Genomic DNA, 15,527 nt, shown 5'->3' with positions numbered 1-15,527 from the left:
ATAGTCCAAAGATTGATAAACATGAGGTTTTACCCATTAATTCCCTGTCAGTTTCACAATTCTTACACTGATTATCGGTCAGCTTAGACTATGATGTTCGTTCCAACAGGATAGGTTGGACTGTTTTGGAAGCCGGCTTAACAGTTGCCCAGCCAATATTTTAAGGAAAGTGTTACTCTTTCTTTCTAATTTTTGTTTATAATCATTCACATTCCCTGTGCATTCTTCTCACACCGTGTGCTCAGCTATATACAACTGTATCTTCCACCTGGCCATTACACAAAACTAATCTACATTTTCCTTATGAACCGAATTCAAAATCACAGGAGCAAGAGTGGGCCATTTGGTACCATTTATAGCATTTTGCACTTAAGAACATTCTTCTCCATCAGCACTAATACCCTATATTGCCCAGAAACCTATCAGCTTTGGCAAAATTTGATTTCATTTTGATGCCTTCAAAATGGCTGAGGTATCACACCCTCCAAGACACAGAATTCCAAAGATTCAGCATCCTCAAAGTGAAGGGCAACTTCTTTTTTTTTAAAACTTAAATGGCCTCCCACTAATTCTCAAGTTGTGCCCCCAGTCCTAGATATCTCAAGCAGGGAAAATTTCCTCCACGTATCATATTCCATCTCACTAATGCATAATCAATTGCAATACAAATTCCTTTCATGTTAATTTCTCTCAGCATAAAGGTTGTCATGTCAATTGCTCTCCCAAATGTTGGCTGTATCTTCACTAGTTTTCAGTTACTTGTGTCTTCCGCTCTACTCAAAAGCCATCTATAAATTTGCAGATAACACCACTGCTGTTGGCAGAATCTCAGATGGCAACAAGGAAATATACAGGAGCACGAAAGATCAGCTAGTTCAGTGACGTCACAACAGCAAGCTTTCATTCAGCAACAGCAAAACCAAGCAACTGATGGTGAACATTGGGAACTGGAAGTCAGGAGAACACACAGCAGTCCTCATTGAAGGCTCAGTGATAGTAAAGATGAGCAATTTCAAGTTCCTAGGCATCAACATTTCAAATGATCTATCCTGGGCCCAGCACATTGATGCAATCATGAAGGAGGCATACTAGTGGCTATACTTCATTTGGGGCTGCAGGAGATTTGGTATGTCACCAAAGACTCCAGCAAATTTCTGCAGATGTGCCATGGAGAGCATTCTGACTGGTTGCATCATCGCCTGGCATGAAGGTTCCAATGCACAGGATCAAAACAGGCCGCAGATGTTGTAGATTCAGCCAGCTCCATCACAGGCACAATCCTCCCCACCACAGAGGACATCTTCACAAGGCTGTGCCTGAAGAAGACAGCATCCATCACTAACGATCCTCACCGTTTGGGCCATGCCTTCTTTTCAATACTTTCGATGGGGAGCAGGTACAGGAACCTGAAGGCACACACCCGATGTTTTAAGAACAGCCTCTTATACTCCACTGTCAGATTTCTGAATGGTCCATGAAAACTAACTCACAATTTCTCATTTATGCTATTTATTTATTTTTGTAATTCATTCGCAATTCTTATGCCTTGCACTGCTCCCACAAAATAAATTTCATGACATATTAGTGATAAACTTGATTCTGATACCAGAGGTTCCTTTAAATGACAGTATAATGCATTCCCTCAGCATTTAACAAATACAGTGTATTCCAGTTAATTGCTCCAGCCGCTTATTGGGACAACTATTAAAAAACAAAAACTAAATTGAAAAAAAGCCAGGATTTCCTCCATTTATTTGGGACACTAATTGGGGCAGGAGCCTCTTGCCTAGCAGCTCTTAACTAGCGTTATTTGCGTGGCCGTTAGACACTACACCATGCCTACAGTGATTAGTTTTTACATAGTGTCAGTGTTTATGTTCAAAAATCAGTGATTTTTGTCACTGATAGCTGGCAATAAATAAGCAGTAAGACAATTCAGAACTGTTTAGCTCATTACAGTTTCGAGCATTCAGGCTTCAAGATGCCAGAAATTGCCAAGAGCGGAAATGAAACAATTCCATGGCAAATGAATAATTATTAGAAACTAGTACAGTTTTTATAGTACTGTAAAGTTATTGGTAGTGCTCTAATTTGTTCTGTATTTCATTTAAATACATAAATGGTTACTCAGTTAAATGATAGTCTATTTTTATACCTTTTAACTATTTCCATGAAATTTCGGCTAACCAGGGCAAGCAGCCGAATTAGGCCAAAATATACATTGGGTCCCAATTAACTGGAATCCACTGTACTCTGATTTTCTGTGATTTGCACCAACATGGATGATGTTACTTTTTATACATGATATTCCATACTTATACTTGAAGGCAAAGACAAGTGATGATGGAGACAGCAGCCAGAAAATTGGAAATGAATACCAATGAATTGATCCACTTGACCCAAAACAAGAGAATGTGGGCCATGGCAGTCAAAGCTCAATATGGGCATGGCACCTGATGATGATGATGATGATTCCATCTCCTCCTTGGATGCCCACTCATTCAGCTTATCCATAACCCTTTGGTTCCCTCAGCAAAATCATTTGGATAAAAAACGAATAACTGGAGTCCAGGCACCAATTCTTGCGATTCTGAACTCATCATAGTCTGCCACCTAAGAATGATTATTTATTCCAATTTTTTACTTTGATAACCAATTCTCAACACATGCCAATATATTACTCTCCGTTTCCTGCACTTTATTCTTGCTGACCAACTTCCTATGCATGAATTCATCAAAATCCTTCTAAGAATTTAAAAATATCACATCAGCTCCCCCTAATCTATTCGCTCAGTCATCCAGTCAAATCAAAGAACACCAGCAGATTATTCAAACCTGATGTGTGTTGTATAAATCCACTTTGAATCTGCTCAATCCCATTATTTATTACATTCTTTTATACACATCCTAGCATTTACCGGCTAACTGACATTAAGATAAAAGGCAAGTCTCCATTTGCTTTCTTTCTCCTTGCCACCATCCAATCTAATGGAATATCTCCAGAATTTATAAAACACTTTAAAGCTCAGGAGTATCTATTTACCAAACTTTAAAGTTGCTCAGTTCTGTATATTTTTATTCAAAATTAAATATTCTCTAAGAGTTATAGTAGTAGCCAAAAAAATCTTTTCTTAAGACAACACAAGAATCAAGCAACCAAGAACTGAAGCAGTTGTCACTTGTATACAGAACACTTAACATGCTGATAGTTACCTGACAATCTTGGCATATTCTGTTATAAGGTCTTACAAATATCACAAGCATTATGTACTGCAAAACTGCAGAAAGTGCGATGCTAACAACAGCATTTTCATGTAGAAAACAACACAAGACCATAAATTATGGAATTACCTTGCTAACATAACCGTGTAGGCATCATTTGATTTCTCCTTCTCTTTGTTTTTCCTCACTGCTGGAAAAATTTCTTTCCGAACTTTCATTAGTTCATCAACTGTGTTAAAGGCAAGCTTAATGTAGAGTCTCTTCAAGCCAACTAGATGGTTAGGCTGTAGAACAAACATATTTAACAGTAATGTTACACCATCCAAACATTATTTTTCTACCTCCAAAAACAAAAAAAAAAGAAAGCAGTAACAGCACAACTTACCAAATCCAAATCCTCTTTTGGAACAGTTGTTATTTTACTTATTTTGCCCTGAAATTTCTTAGACAAGAATGACGAAACCTCTCGCTCACAGCCCTGTTTTATTAAAAGAAATTTCCATGTTACTTTCTCACTACTTATTCTATTATTATTACCATTTATTTCATCTTTTGTTTCCAAATCTTTTTTTAAGATAATTACATTCCTCTCAATGAAGGTAGTGATTGTCCTTAAATAATAATTACGGAAGTAAAGGTTATTTTTTTGTTTAAACATATTGTCCAAACACATTAGCAGTCTATTCTCAACTAGTATTCTGCAAGAAGCATTTGAGTTGCATTAATAAAACAATAAATAAAGCATATTCAAAATAATTACCTAAGCATTTGGACTGAATAAATGCAAATAATGAACTCGTGAGACAAATCAGGTTTATTTTCATCTTTTGTCTAGGTTTCGAAATGACTTTTGACGTACCTTTTTTGTGGCAACATAGAAGTAAGGTTGGAAAGGCAGAGCAACCTGAAGAGAGAAAATGATAATAAACTAACAATTGGCATAATATCAAAAGATAAAACAAGGGTCGCTGTTTCTAAATGGAGTTTCGTATGATACCTTAATGTCAAAATTAGTCTAAAGTATTAAAAAAAATTCCTGGTAAATAAAATCTCCAAAAAAGAAAACCATGTTAGATTACAGAAAGAAGCTGTACATTCTGTGCATTTTATAGCCTATACATTGCAAGTTTAATCATTGTGAGCCCCCCCCTCCCCATACCATGAACAGGCCACAGAGATAATGAACAGTAAAGCCGAGAAGAACAAAAGTTATTGAGATAGAGACTGCAGAACACAGGATTTTGGTAGGGGTGTCAAACATGGGACAAGAAAATTGGGGAAGTGCTGGAAACACAGCAAGTCAAGAAGCATTCTGCTGGAAAATCAGTGAATAAAAATTTTAACTAATGGAATCTCTCCATAAATGCAGCTTTATTGAGTATTTCTATATTTTTTGTTTTATATCTGACTTTCACCATTTATGTTTTTTATTGTTTTATGGCATAAATTGTAATTAACATTTCATGTTGAAACTTCCACTATATCAGAAATCGCTAACACTTTCATTATGCTGTAGTACCAACTGCTAGCAGAATCAGATTCATAGTATACTAATTAATATTACATATACAATCAGTTCATATTAATAAATCTAGATTAGCAACTAGATATAAACCACAATTGAAGCTATATGTTTGATAAGTAACGAAGCCAATAGGAAGACCAGCCATAATTTCAATGAACAGCAGAATGAACTGGAAGGATGTCGTGACGTACTTTTTGTGCTATCCAAATGTTATACAGCTAACTTACTTCCAGCTAAATATGTTGAAATGCATGGTTAGAGTTGCAAAATGGTGAACAAGTTCCTTAACAAATATAAAATCATTGAAATAATTAGGCTTGCACACACACAACTAATATAATCATACTACTGAGGGTTTTCAGGGTAATCAAAAACAGTGTAACTTGGAAGTTGAGGCGCAGTGTACAAGAGCCTGGAGTTTATGCTAGGACTACACAGCATTAGTTAGACCACAGGTAAAATACTTCCTCAGTTGCAGTCACCATATTACAGGTAAAATGCATCTGGAATTATGCAGTTTAGAGTTGGAGAAGGAATGAGGAAAAAAATAAGTCACTGAAAGAATGGTAAGGTTTGCAATTCTGCTGGAAAGGGCATTGGAGGCAGAAATCTCATCACACTAAGAAAGTACTCAAATGTGCATTAATAAAAGTTACATTGAAGTTACACACCTCCTGATGGAAGATGTTGATTACAATCAGACCAGAAGATCAGCTTCCGCACCATAATTCATTGGACAGAGTTACAAATATCTTATTGTCCATGTGTACACAGTCGTGAGACAGAAGGTCCAAATATTGTTACAAACCTTAAATCTGCTTCCATCCTCCTCAACAAAATAATAATCCACAACACTGATCATTCTTTTGTCTTCATCTAGGATTTCAGCCTGCAAACCAAAATGCATACAGTTGGTTTGATAAACAGGAAGATTTTGTTTTTGATACACTAATTTCCTGATAATGAACAAAAGTCTTTAGGAAGGGTAAAGACAAGCGAACACAAACCGGTCCTCATAGAGGGATCACAAGTGGAGAGACTGAGCAATTTTAAGTTCCTGGGTGTCAAGATCTCTGAGGACCTAACCTGGTCCCAACATGTCATTGCAGTTATAAAGAAGGCAAGATTAAGATTAGATAAAAGTCTGTCACGAGCCTTGTGGCCCATCAGGCTGGTGTTTATGCCGGTTTCCGTGGCGTGAAGCGATCGAGAGTATGAGACTCCTCCCCGGATGGGAGGCCAATCTGTCGCAAGGTTAATCCCCAGCATTTTGCCAGTACCCACTCTCAGCTGGGTGGACTGGAGCATTGTGTGGTTAAATGCAAAGAAGGCAAGACAGCAGCTATATTTCTTTAGGAATTTGAAGAGATTTAATTTGTCACCTAAAACACTCAAAAACTTCTATAGACATACCATGGAGAGCATTCTGACTGGCCGCATCACCGTATAGTATGGGGGTGGGGGGGGGCTACTGCACTGGGCTGAAAGCTACAGGAAGTTGTAAAATTAGTCAGCTTCATCTTGGGTACTAGCCTCCGTAGCATCCAAGACACCTTTAAAGAGCCATGCCTCAGAAAGGCGACTGCATTAAGGACCTGCACCACCCAGGGCTTGCCCTCTTCTCATTGTTACCATCAGGAAGGAGGTACAGAAACCTGAAGGCACAGACACAGCGATTCAGGAACTCAGCCATACAATTCTTAAATGGACATTGAATCCATGAACATTATCTCACTTTTTAAAAATATACAGTTATTTGCTTTACACCATTTTAAATCTATTTAATACAAACACATATACTTACTGTAATTGATCTACTTTTTTATCTTTCTATTGCATTGTGCTGTTGTTGTTAAGTTAACAAATTTCACGACACATGCTGGTGATAATAAACCTGATTCTGAAAAGTTACATTGCTCCTTCTATGGCCGCTAATATTACTCAGTTATTAAAGTAAAGTAACCACACTGCTTGTATTAGTCACATGTCCACTATCAAAAAGCCCAGGGTTATGGGTGGCAATTATTTCTCATATAAGTAACTAAATTCAAATAGGTAACCAACTGGGTGCATGTTGATCAGCCAGCCTGTTTTCTCTCCTGGATCTTTGAGGCGTTCAAACCCAAAACGCGCATCCATCTCATCTGTCCACTGACTGCGCTCCAGGCGCTTGAGTGCAGGAAGGGAGGAACCATCATCGCTGGAGAACAAAAACACAGAGGCATGGTAATATCTGTTATTAGCCATTCATTGCCTATCACAAGAAAGCAGTTGGTATCATTTTCCTTTTCAATCAAGGCATTATTTACAGCAGGGGTCCCCAACCTTTTTTGCACTGTGACCTGCGCATGTGTGTACCAGCCGATTTTTTTCTGCAAATCGTTTTTGGCAATTCTGTTCGGGGGGGGGGGGGGTGTTAATCACGACCGGAATATAGGTGATAAGTGGCTAATACACTCAATTTCATTTCTAAAATGATTTATCTAACGAATTTAATATTAAACACACAGCGCATATTTTCCTTGCATGAATATAGTGATAAGGCAATTGTCAGGGAGGCGGGGGAGCTTGAAGTAAGTGTTGAACGAACTTCCAGTAGAAGTGGTAGAGGCAGGTTTGATGTTATCATTTAAAGGAAAATTGGATAGATATATGGACAGGAAAGGAATGGAGGGTTATGGGCTGAGTGCAGGTCGGAGGGACTAGGTGAGAGTAGCGTTCGGCACGGACTAGAAGGGGCGAGATTGCCTGCTTCCGTGCTGTAGTTGTTATATGGTTATATAAGTAAGTCAATAGCATCATAACATTTTCAGTAACGTTTGAATATTAAACACACAGCGCATGTTTTCCCCGTATGAACATATAAAATCATCGCAACACACCAATATCGCTGAATCAGTGGGAGCCCTGGGCTTGTTTCCCCGCAACAAGACGGTCCTATTGAGGGGTGATGGGAGACAGCGATACTTGAAGGGGGTTCCTTATGTCCAGTCTATTCCACAATTTAGTATTCATTGCATTCATTGCAGAGATATGTTGGAAATGGAAGCAACGTTTTCAGTGCTTTCGTGGCTATCTCAGGATATTTAGCCTTGACTTTGATCCAGAATGCCGGCAGAGATGTTATATCAAACATACTTTTCAGCCCGTCATTTGCAAATCGAGGAGTTGATCTCCTTCCCGCGCTGACATGGATGACGCGTGTGTAATGACCTCGCATGCGTTCAAGCTCCAAGTGGGTATGTCAGGGAATGAGGAGAGGTGCAGCTGACTCCTATCATTTCATCGCGGCCCGGTAGCACATGCTTTGCGGCCCGGTGGTTGGGGAATGCTGATTTACAGATCTGACTTGGATCTTGCATTTTAGTTCTTCATTGGCTGAAGAGCATTTTGGGATGCTACAAGATTATGAAAGGCCCTCAGATAAATATCAATATCCTACAGTATTTAAGTTAAGGAAGATACATTAAATTATATCAGCAAACGATGCAAGCTCATTAGCTTGAGACTTTAATTTAGATTTTCTGTATACAAAAACTGGCTGTCTGAAATGCATCTCAGCATTTTGTGCACTAACCAGTAGGGAGGCAAAAAGGATCATTTAAACGTGAAAAAAAGGGAAAGAAAAAGGAGGCTGAAATGGGAGATCATTAAAAACTGAATCTCAGTGCATGTGGCCAGAGAAAAATGTGGAGTTGTATTTGAAAAAAAGGAAAATAACTAGTTATAGGACCATAACACGAGGAAATCTGCAGATGCCGGAAATTCAAGCAACACACACAAAATGCGGGTGGAATGCAGCAGGCCAGGCAGCATTTTGAGAGTTATAGGACCATGAAATCTAGAGAATCATATTCACAAATTTTGAACCCCCCCCAAGAGAAATTAATGAAGACTATATAACTCAAGATGTACAAATAGTTGTCGTCAACCTTCATAAAGTCAGTGGTCAACCTATTCTGGTGAATATTTTCCAAAATCAGGGCATTGTACGTATTTTAGAAAAGATGACTAAGCACTGGAAAGAGTGCATAACACCTGGGACAAAGGGGTTCAGTATGCTGAAGAGAAATTGCGATTTTTCTCCTCACAGCAAAAAATGGTTAAGCAGAATGGGTGGTCAGCATTACACAATACTGATGTACAGAAGGAAATGCTTCCACAATCAGTTGAAATAGTAACTACAGAACACAGATTTAAGTTAATTTGTCAAAAGAACAAACACAATTGTTATGGCTTGGAGCAATTGATAAGCCATTGTTCCAGACGATATTGAAAGCATTAAATTATAGTTAACAAAGAAAGAATCACATTAGATCATTAAAGGATAAAAATTAAAGACCAATGCAGAAGGCAAAGTAAATACAATTAGTTGGACAGTTCTTGCAGAGCGATGATAAAGCATGGTGGGTTGAATGCCATCTGTGCTGTCATATGTGGCTTATTTTGTAACAGGGTTAACTTTACAAAACCATACGCTGTGCACCCTAAGTAGGTTAAGATGAAACGTTTGCAAGTTAAAACACTAAAAGGATATTGACAGAGGTGCTGGACATCAGATAAAACGCTAATTCTCACTGGTCACATCACATCTCCTGGTCTACCTACTTTAATTCTCAATCAACACCATATTGGTCACTTGTTACTTTGTCGTAATTTAGTGGTATTTTCACTGCACAATCCCTATCAATATCTTGCAATATCCCAATACACATTTCTGCAGCTATAATTAAGAATGGTTTAACGCTTCAACATTGGGTAAAGTTCAAAAAGTTTATCACTTCATTAATTTTTCTTTAAAAAATCCACTGGGTTCTATACATATATGTTTTCAAACAGGATATATTTTATAAGTTCTGGCATCAAAATTTGAAAGGTCCATGTGCCCACTATAATTTTAATTGTAGTTTACAGTAATTCGTTATGCCTGCACTATAACGCTGACACAAAACTAATTTCACGACTAATATCAGTAACAATAAATTGATACTGGTTCTGCAGGCAACTACATTTCAAACTATCAAAACAGTTTCACAAATTTTCATACTGCATAGAACTATAGAGGAAACGTGAACGGTTTCATTTTCCCTCGTGGATACATTTTCTCTAGTGGAACACTGGACAACTTGTTTGCCACTAATTTCAGGAAAGTGTGCAGAGTCAACAAAAAGTGAGACTGGGGGCTGGAGGAAGCAGGGGATGTCAGTGGAAGGGGGTGGTTAGTCAGTTGTTTACCACCTCTGGTAAATCCCGGCTGGGACACAATCACAGCGCAGGGTCACGATCGAATTCAACCTCTGGCAATCTCATTGCAACGCGGGTTTTCCGACCAGACTTCCATCCTCCCGATACCATTGCCCAAAAGTTCAGAATCTGGTGGCAACGCACCGCTGACAGGCTGCGCCCACCCCGCTGTGAGACTTACGAGTAATTGCTGTCGGTACCGTGGGCCCGCTCCGGTCTCAACCTGCCGCTGTTCTGTAACACCATGACAAGCCACCCTCCAGCTCCCGGACTCGGGGACTCGGTCTCCAACAGAAGATTGGCGCGCTCCGCCAGCTCTCGCGAGACAATTCTCCGCAACGCCGTGAAACCACGCCACGATTGGTCTGCACTGGGGACGCTTCTCATTGGATAATCCGCAGTGATTACACCAACACTGTACCGTAATTGTCTGAGTAAATGAGGGAAAAGACAAATTGTATGGTGATATCCAAAAAGAAGGATAATTCTATCTGCAGGCTGAGAATAAACGGGGAAGACATAAAGCAAGTAAAGAACTTTTGCTACTTAGGAAGCTGGGTGACATCAGATGACAGGTGCGACTTGGACATCAAAGGAAGAATAGGGATGGCAAAAGACACCTTTACGAGAATGAAGAGTATACTGACTAATACTAAACTAGGCCTCAGAACACTGAAATGTTACGTTTATGCAGTTATGTCATATGGCTCAGAATGTTGCACAATATCTAGTAACATGAGAAAACGAATTGAAGCAGCAGGAGATGTGGTTTTTGAGGAGGATGCAAAGAATATCATGGACGAAACGAATATCTAATGAGGATGTCATGAACAGAGCAAACACAAAAAGAGAAATAATGTATGAGATCATGAAAAGGCAATGTAACTTCATTGGACATGTGATTAGGAAAGAGGAGTTAGAATGCACGGTAATTATGGGAAAAATTGAAGCGAAGAAAGCAAGAGGAAGACAAAGACAAATGATGATGGAGACAGTAGCCAGAGAATTGGAAGTGAATACCAATGAATTGATCCACTTGACCCGAAACAGCAGTGTGGGGCCATGGCACCTGAAGATGATGAAATGAGCGAATAAACCAGAACTCGGGGGGGAGAAACCAAGATGATTCCGTTCATAACTTTTCCCCCTCATTTTTTTATGTTGTGCATTGACCCATTCTTCGATTTTGACTGTAATAATTTGATTTAGTAAATGATTTCTGTGATAACCTGACTGTTTCTGTGATACCTGTCTTTTGATGTTTTGCACGTATTCCTTTACCGATAACGTGCATGGTATTTCAAGCACAGACTTTGATATTGAACAAAGGCAGTCCATATCTATTTTAGAGACAAGAGATACTAAACCTTAGATTTACAACAAAAACAAACAAGCCATGTGGCCAATTGTGTGTTGAGGCATTGCTGAAGCAATATTTTACCCAGACTGCTGGGGATACAGAACTTAGTGGGTCAAGCAGCACCTGGAGAGAGTCAATGCTTCAATTACCTTTGTGATTGAAGTTGATGAGGAAATCTGCTCTGTAATTACAGAATTTGCCATTTTATAATCACTTTATAACACTTGCAATTTGTTTTCTGTTTACCTACATACCGTAGTCCATCGACAAACAGCTTCTTTGTTTGGACCACAGGTCAAAAGTAATATATCAATCTGAGCTTTGCTGAAAGGTTATGGAATCAGAATGTTGATTCTTTTTCCCCCTGATTTCCCCTCAAATATCGCCTGCTCTGCTGTAAATTGCCTGCAATTGCACCTTTATTTTCTGATTTGCTTTTCCATGATATACAAAAGTAAGTGCTAGTACTCCGCCCAGCTATCATTTAATAATTGTCTGTCATTTAATAATTAATTAAATATATTTAGCATACAAATTTACTATTTTAATTTCACATTTCCAGCACTTTCTTGCTTAGTTGAAAGGTTAACCTAGCAAATCAGTTCTCAAAATCCACACATTTTTCTGGTTTGAGTAATTTTCCCCATCAGTTGTCAAAATGTTCCAGTGGTAATTATTAATTGATTTGAGGAATCTCATGGAATTTCTTTAGATAGGTTGCTTTCGCACGTGGGAAAATCTGGAACCAAACGTCCAGATTACTTTTTAAAAACTAAGGGATTACCCATTTAAGAAATTGCTGGGTATACACCAGAGATGAAGTGAAATTGGAAGCCTTTGAAGATCTTTTTTACAAAGGGCAGTGGAACAAGAATCTATGAATATTTTAAGAAAGATAGATAGGTTCTGGTGAAAGAACATGCAAAGTTATTGGAGGTATGCAGACATAAAGTTACATTCAGATCCACTTTATTGACTAAATGTAATTCACATGATTACAAGTAAAAGACTAACTTCCTTACTGATCAGAGCAGGAGATAGTCCTAGACCAGATATTTTTGGGATCTTTTATGTTAAGCAAGGCATGGAAGCCTTTTAATTCATATTTTAAAAGGATTGATTTTTTTTCCAGGCAAAGAACTTAGATGAGACAGACAGAATGCAGTGAACTAAAATAATGGCAAAGCAAGTTTTAAAAAGAGGGACAATCTTTATAACAGAGAACCACAGAAGGGAAATTCACACATTTTGAGATAGATGAGAAATGTGAAGAAATCAGTTTAAACACCACATGTGCCACTATTAGTGACAAAATCAAATATTAACAAGTTTATGCTGCTGACAGTCCCATGGGAAGATAGCTTGGAAGAGGCCTTTGAAAGGAAACTGTCCAAGTACGCAGGACTGGTCAGCAACTGTCAGCAGGCTGGATGGAGAGCGAGGTGTCTCCCAGTGGAGGTTGATTGTAGGGGATTCATAGCCCATTCTTTAGTTAGAGCCTTCAGCATTTTGGGCATCGAGGGATAGAGGAAGAGGAGAGCCATCCGCAGTACCACCGATGCGGCAGAGAGGGCCTCAAGATGGCTGTGGCTCAAAAGAGGGGAGCCATGGAGTCATAAGCAGCTAGCCATCTGGACACAAGCTGGGGTCTGATCACCTGGAGGAGGTTGTATGATGTGCAGTACCACCGATGCGGCAGAGAGGGCCTCAAGATGGCTGTGGCTCAAAAGAGGGGAGCCATGGAGTCATAAGCAGCTAGCCATCTGGACACAAGCTGGGGCCTGATCACCTGGAGGAGGTTGTATGATGTTGAAAGACCCGAAACACCCGATGATTCCAGGAACATCACTGAAGATGTGTCCAGAAGCATCAATAGATGTATGTACACAGCTGCTGAGGATTAAAAATCAAGATATTATTACCAATATTGGCACAACTATTCCATCATAAAAAGTGACATTTACACACTTTAATTTACCATTAATGAGAAACACTCTTAAATTTAGAACATGCTCTGTTGAAAGTCTGAGCTAATTAAAGTGTATTGATTATTACAACTGAATAGGTTAATATTGTACAATTAAGTGATTGATTTAAAGGCTTCTGCTTAGACTAGATAAATGTGCTGAAGGCCACTATATCACAACCATATGCGGCAGGCTGTATATAAAAACATATATAAGGATTTGTTCAGTCACTGAACACCATAAAGTTAAAACATATATAGAAGTGGGTTTATTGTAAATCCCTACCTGGCCCTATGTACTCCTGCTAGAAGAAGAGCAAAGCAGAACTAAAAGATATGAGAGATTGCAGTGGTATAGACAGTTGAGGGGTAAAGAAACAGTTAAGTAGAGGAATTGAGAACAACAAACGGGACTTGGTCCACATGAAGCTGAAGGGACGTTGTAAACTGGGGTCACACTGACACTTGGACAGTTCATTAGTTTCAATGTGGGAACATAACTGTAGTAATTTTCCACCTGAGACAGCTTTGCTGCCTGGTATCCCTGGCACTGAGAAACATGCACAATTTTGAGCACTGTGTATGAGGAGCAGTCCGGTAAATTTTGCAAGCTTTAAATTATGAACCAAATGGCTAAGGTGATTATGAAAATCAGCAGGAATTTGAAAGTATCAAGAAAAACAAGCTCATATATAGAAAAGGAGTTGGCTTATAGCCATGCAATTGGTTGTTAATTCAAAGCAATTCATGGAAAGTTTACAAAGAAATCTATAAAAAGGTGCCTCATCAGATGACCGGCTGTAATAACTCCAGAGTCCAATGAAAACCTCAAGTCTTAGACTTGGAGAAGAATGCAACTCCGAAACCTGGCCAGGTTCATCTAGAGTGAGCAATTTCTGAATAGAACTAATTAATTTAAGAAGTTATGAAGCTAACTAAGAGTTGCATAACTAAAGAGTTAATGAAGTTCTTTTAGGTAATGTGTCCTTGAGTTGCTCGAAATAATTGCAATTAATAAAGTAACACATTTTAATGGGCAAATTTATTGTATGATGTGGTTTGTTGTATGTTATGTTTAATTGAACACAGCAGCAGAAAGTGAACAGACAATAGACATCATGGCAGTTGCCAGAGTGGCCAAAATCACTGCTTTTCTGGAGATTACAATATGTTCCTAATAAAGCAGGTGAGGATGAGTAATACTGTTTGTCTACACTTCAGAATTTTCATGCCAGATTGGTAGGGCACATGTCGCTCATGACTAGGCCCAGCTTAATATAAACAAATACAAGCAGTATTTCTTGTTTAGTAATAATGGCAGGGCCCATTCTCAATATTGAAGTAGAATATGTGGTACAACCAGTGCGATATTCCAAACGGCTGTGCATAAAATACCACAAGGAATTAAGTGTTGCTTATGCTACCAGGGTGATATTCTAAGGAGGAGGAGAACATTAAATTACCAGATGATGTATTCCAAAGATTATATTTGCATAATTTCAAGGTTAAAAAAGAAATTGTGCCCTCATCCAAAAGGTGATGATTTATTCGGGCCTGTGTGCAGGCAGGAGCCTAAACTTTTACCAAGGTCTGGTTGTTTCAGGTAAGATCCATGATTTTGTCCAGTGTTCCACAAGACTTACACCACTTCTCCGACTATTGAAGGAAATCGAGGATAAGTTGAAAAGAGGACCAATGAAAACACAGTAAGCTGTGCAAGAGTGCTCACCAGTGAATGGCCTTTGGTATATTACAGCACTAACTGCATGTAGAAACTGGTTTGCAATATTTCTGACTAGGAGGTTGCAGCAGTAATTAATCACATCATGGAGCCTGGCAATGACTGATGCACTGGGGGCTCCTTATGCACACAGATCAAAGAATGAGCTCCTGGCAAGTCAGCAATGCAAAGACAGGTAGTGAGAGTGTATGGGACTCAGGATAGTTCAGTGAAAACTGACAGTCGATTCCATCGTCAACACACAAAATGCTGATGGAATTCAGCTGGTCATGCAGCATCTGTGGAGGAAAATGGATGGTTGAGGTTTCAGGTCGCGTCCCTTCCACCGGACTTTCACACTTCTAGCATCCACATTCTTTACTGTGTCTCCTACTAGATTCCACGATGACCATTTACTCTTAATGCACGCGCCCCAAATATGTAACATTTGTCACAAACACGAGAAAATCTGCAGACACTGCAAATCCAA

The 15,527-nt window shown here is 39.0% G+C and overlaps 1 protein-coding gene across 2 annotated transcripts in view; it reads right to left on the bottom strand.

Moving 5' to 3' along the window:
- pole (polymerase (DNA directed), epsilon) overlaps positions 1–10,351 on the bottom strand; it is a 134,670-nt gene extending 124,319 nt beyond the window's left edge. The window contains exons 1-6 of one of the 2 annotated variants that reach the window (XM_072247599.1): positions 10,173–10,351; positions 6,812–6,947; positions 5,556–5,636; positions 4,082–4,126; positions 3,608–3,700; positions 3,352–3,506 (exon numbers count right to left, since the gene is read on the bottom strand). In XM_072247599.1, coding sequence (XP_072103700.1) covers positions 3,352–3,506; positions 3,608–3,700; positions 4,082–4,126; positions 5,556–5,636; positions 6,812–6,947; positions 10,173–10,237 — 575 coding nt within the window. In that variant the 5' untranslated portion in view covers positions 10,238–10,351. The remainder of the gene's footprint in view (positions 1–3,351; positions 3,507–3,607; positions 3,701–4,081; positions 4,127–5,555; positions 5,637–6,811; positions 6,948–10,172) is intronic. The other variant, XM_072247598.1, reaches the window with a different exon arrangement.
- Between the last annotated feature and the right edge of the window lie 5,176 nt (positions 10,352–15,527).

This window comes from Mobula birostris, chromosome 31 (assembly GCF_030028105.1).
Source record: "Mobula birostris isolate sMobBir1 chromosome 31, sMobBir1.hap1, whole genome shotgun sequence".
Taxonomy (NCBI): Eukaryota; Metazoa; Chordata; class Chondrichthyes; order Myliobatiformes; family Myliobatidae; genus Mobula; species Mobula birostris.
This window is presented reverse-complemented; position numbering and strand designations above follow the sequence as displayed.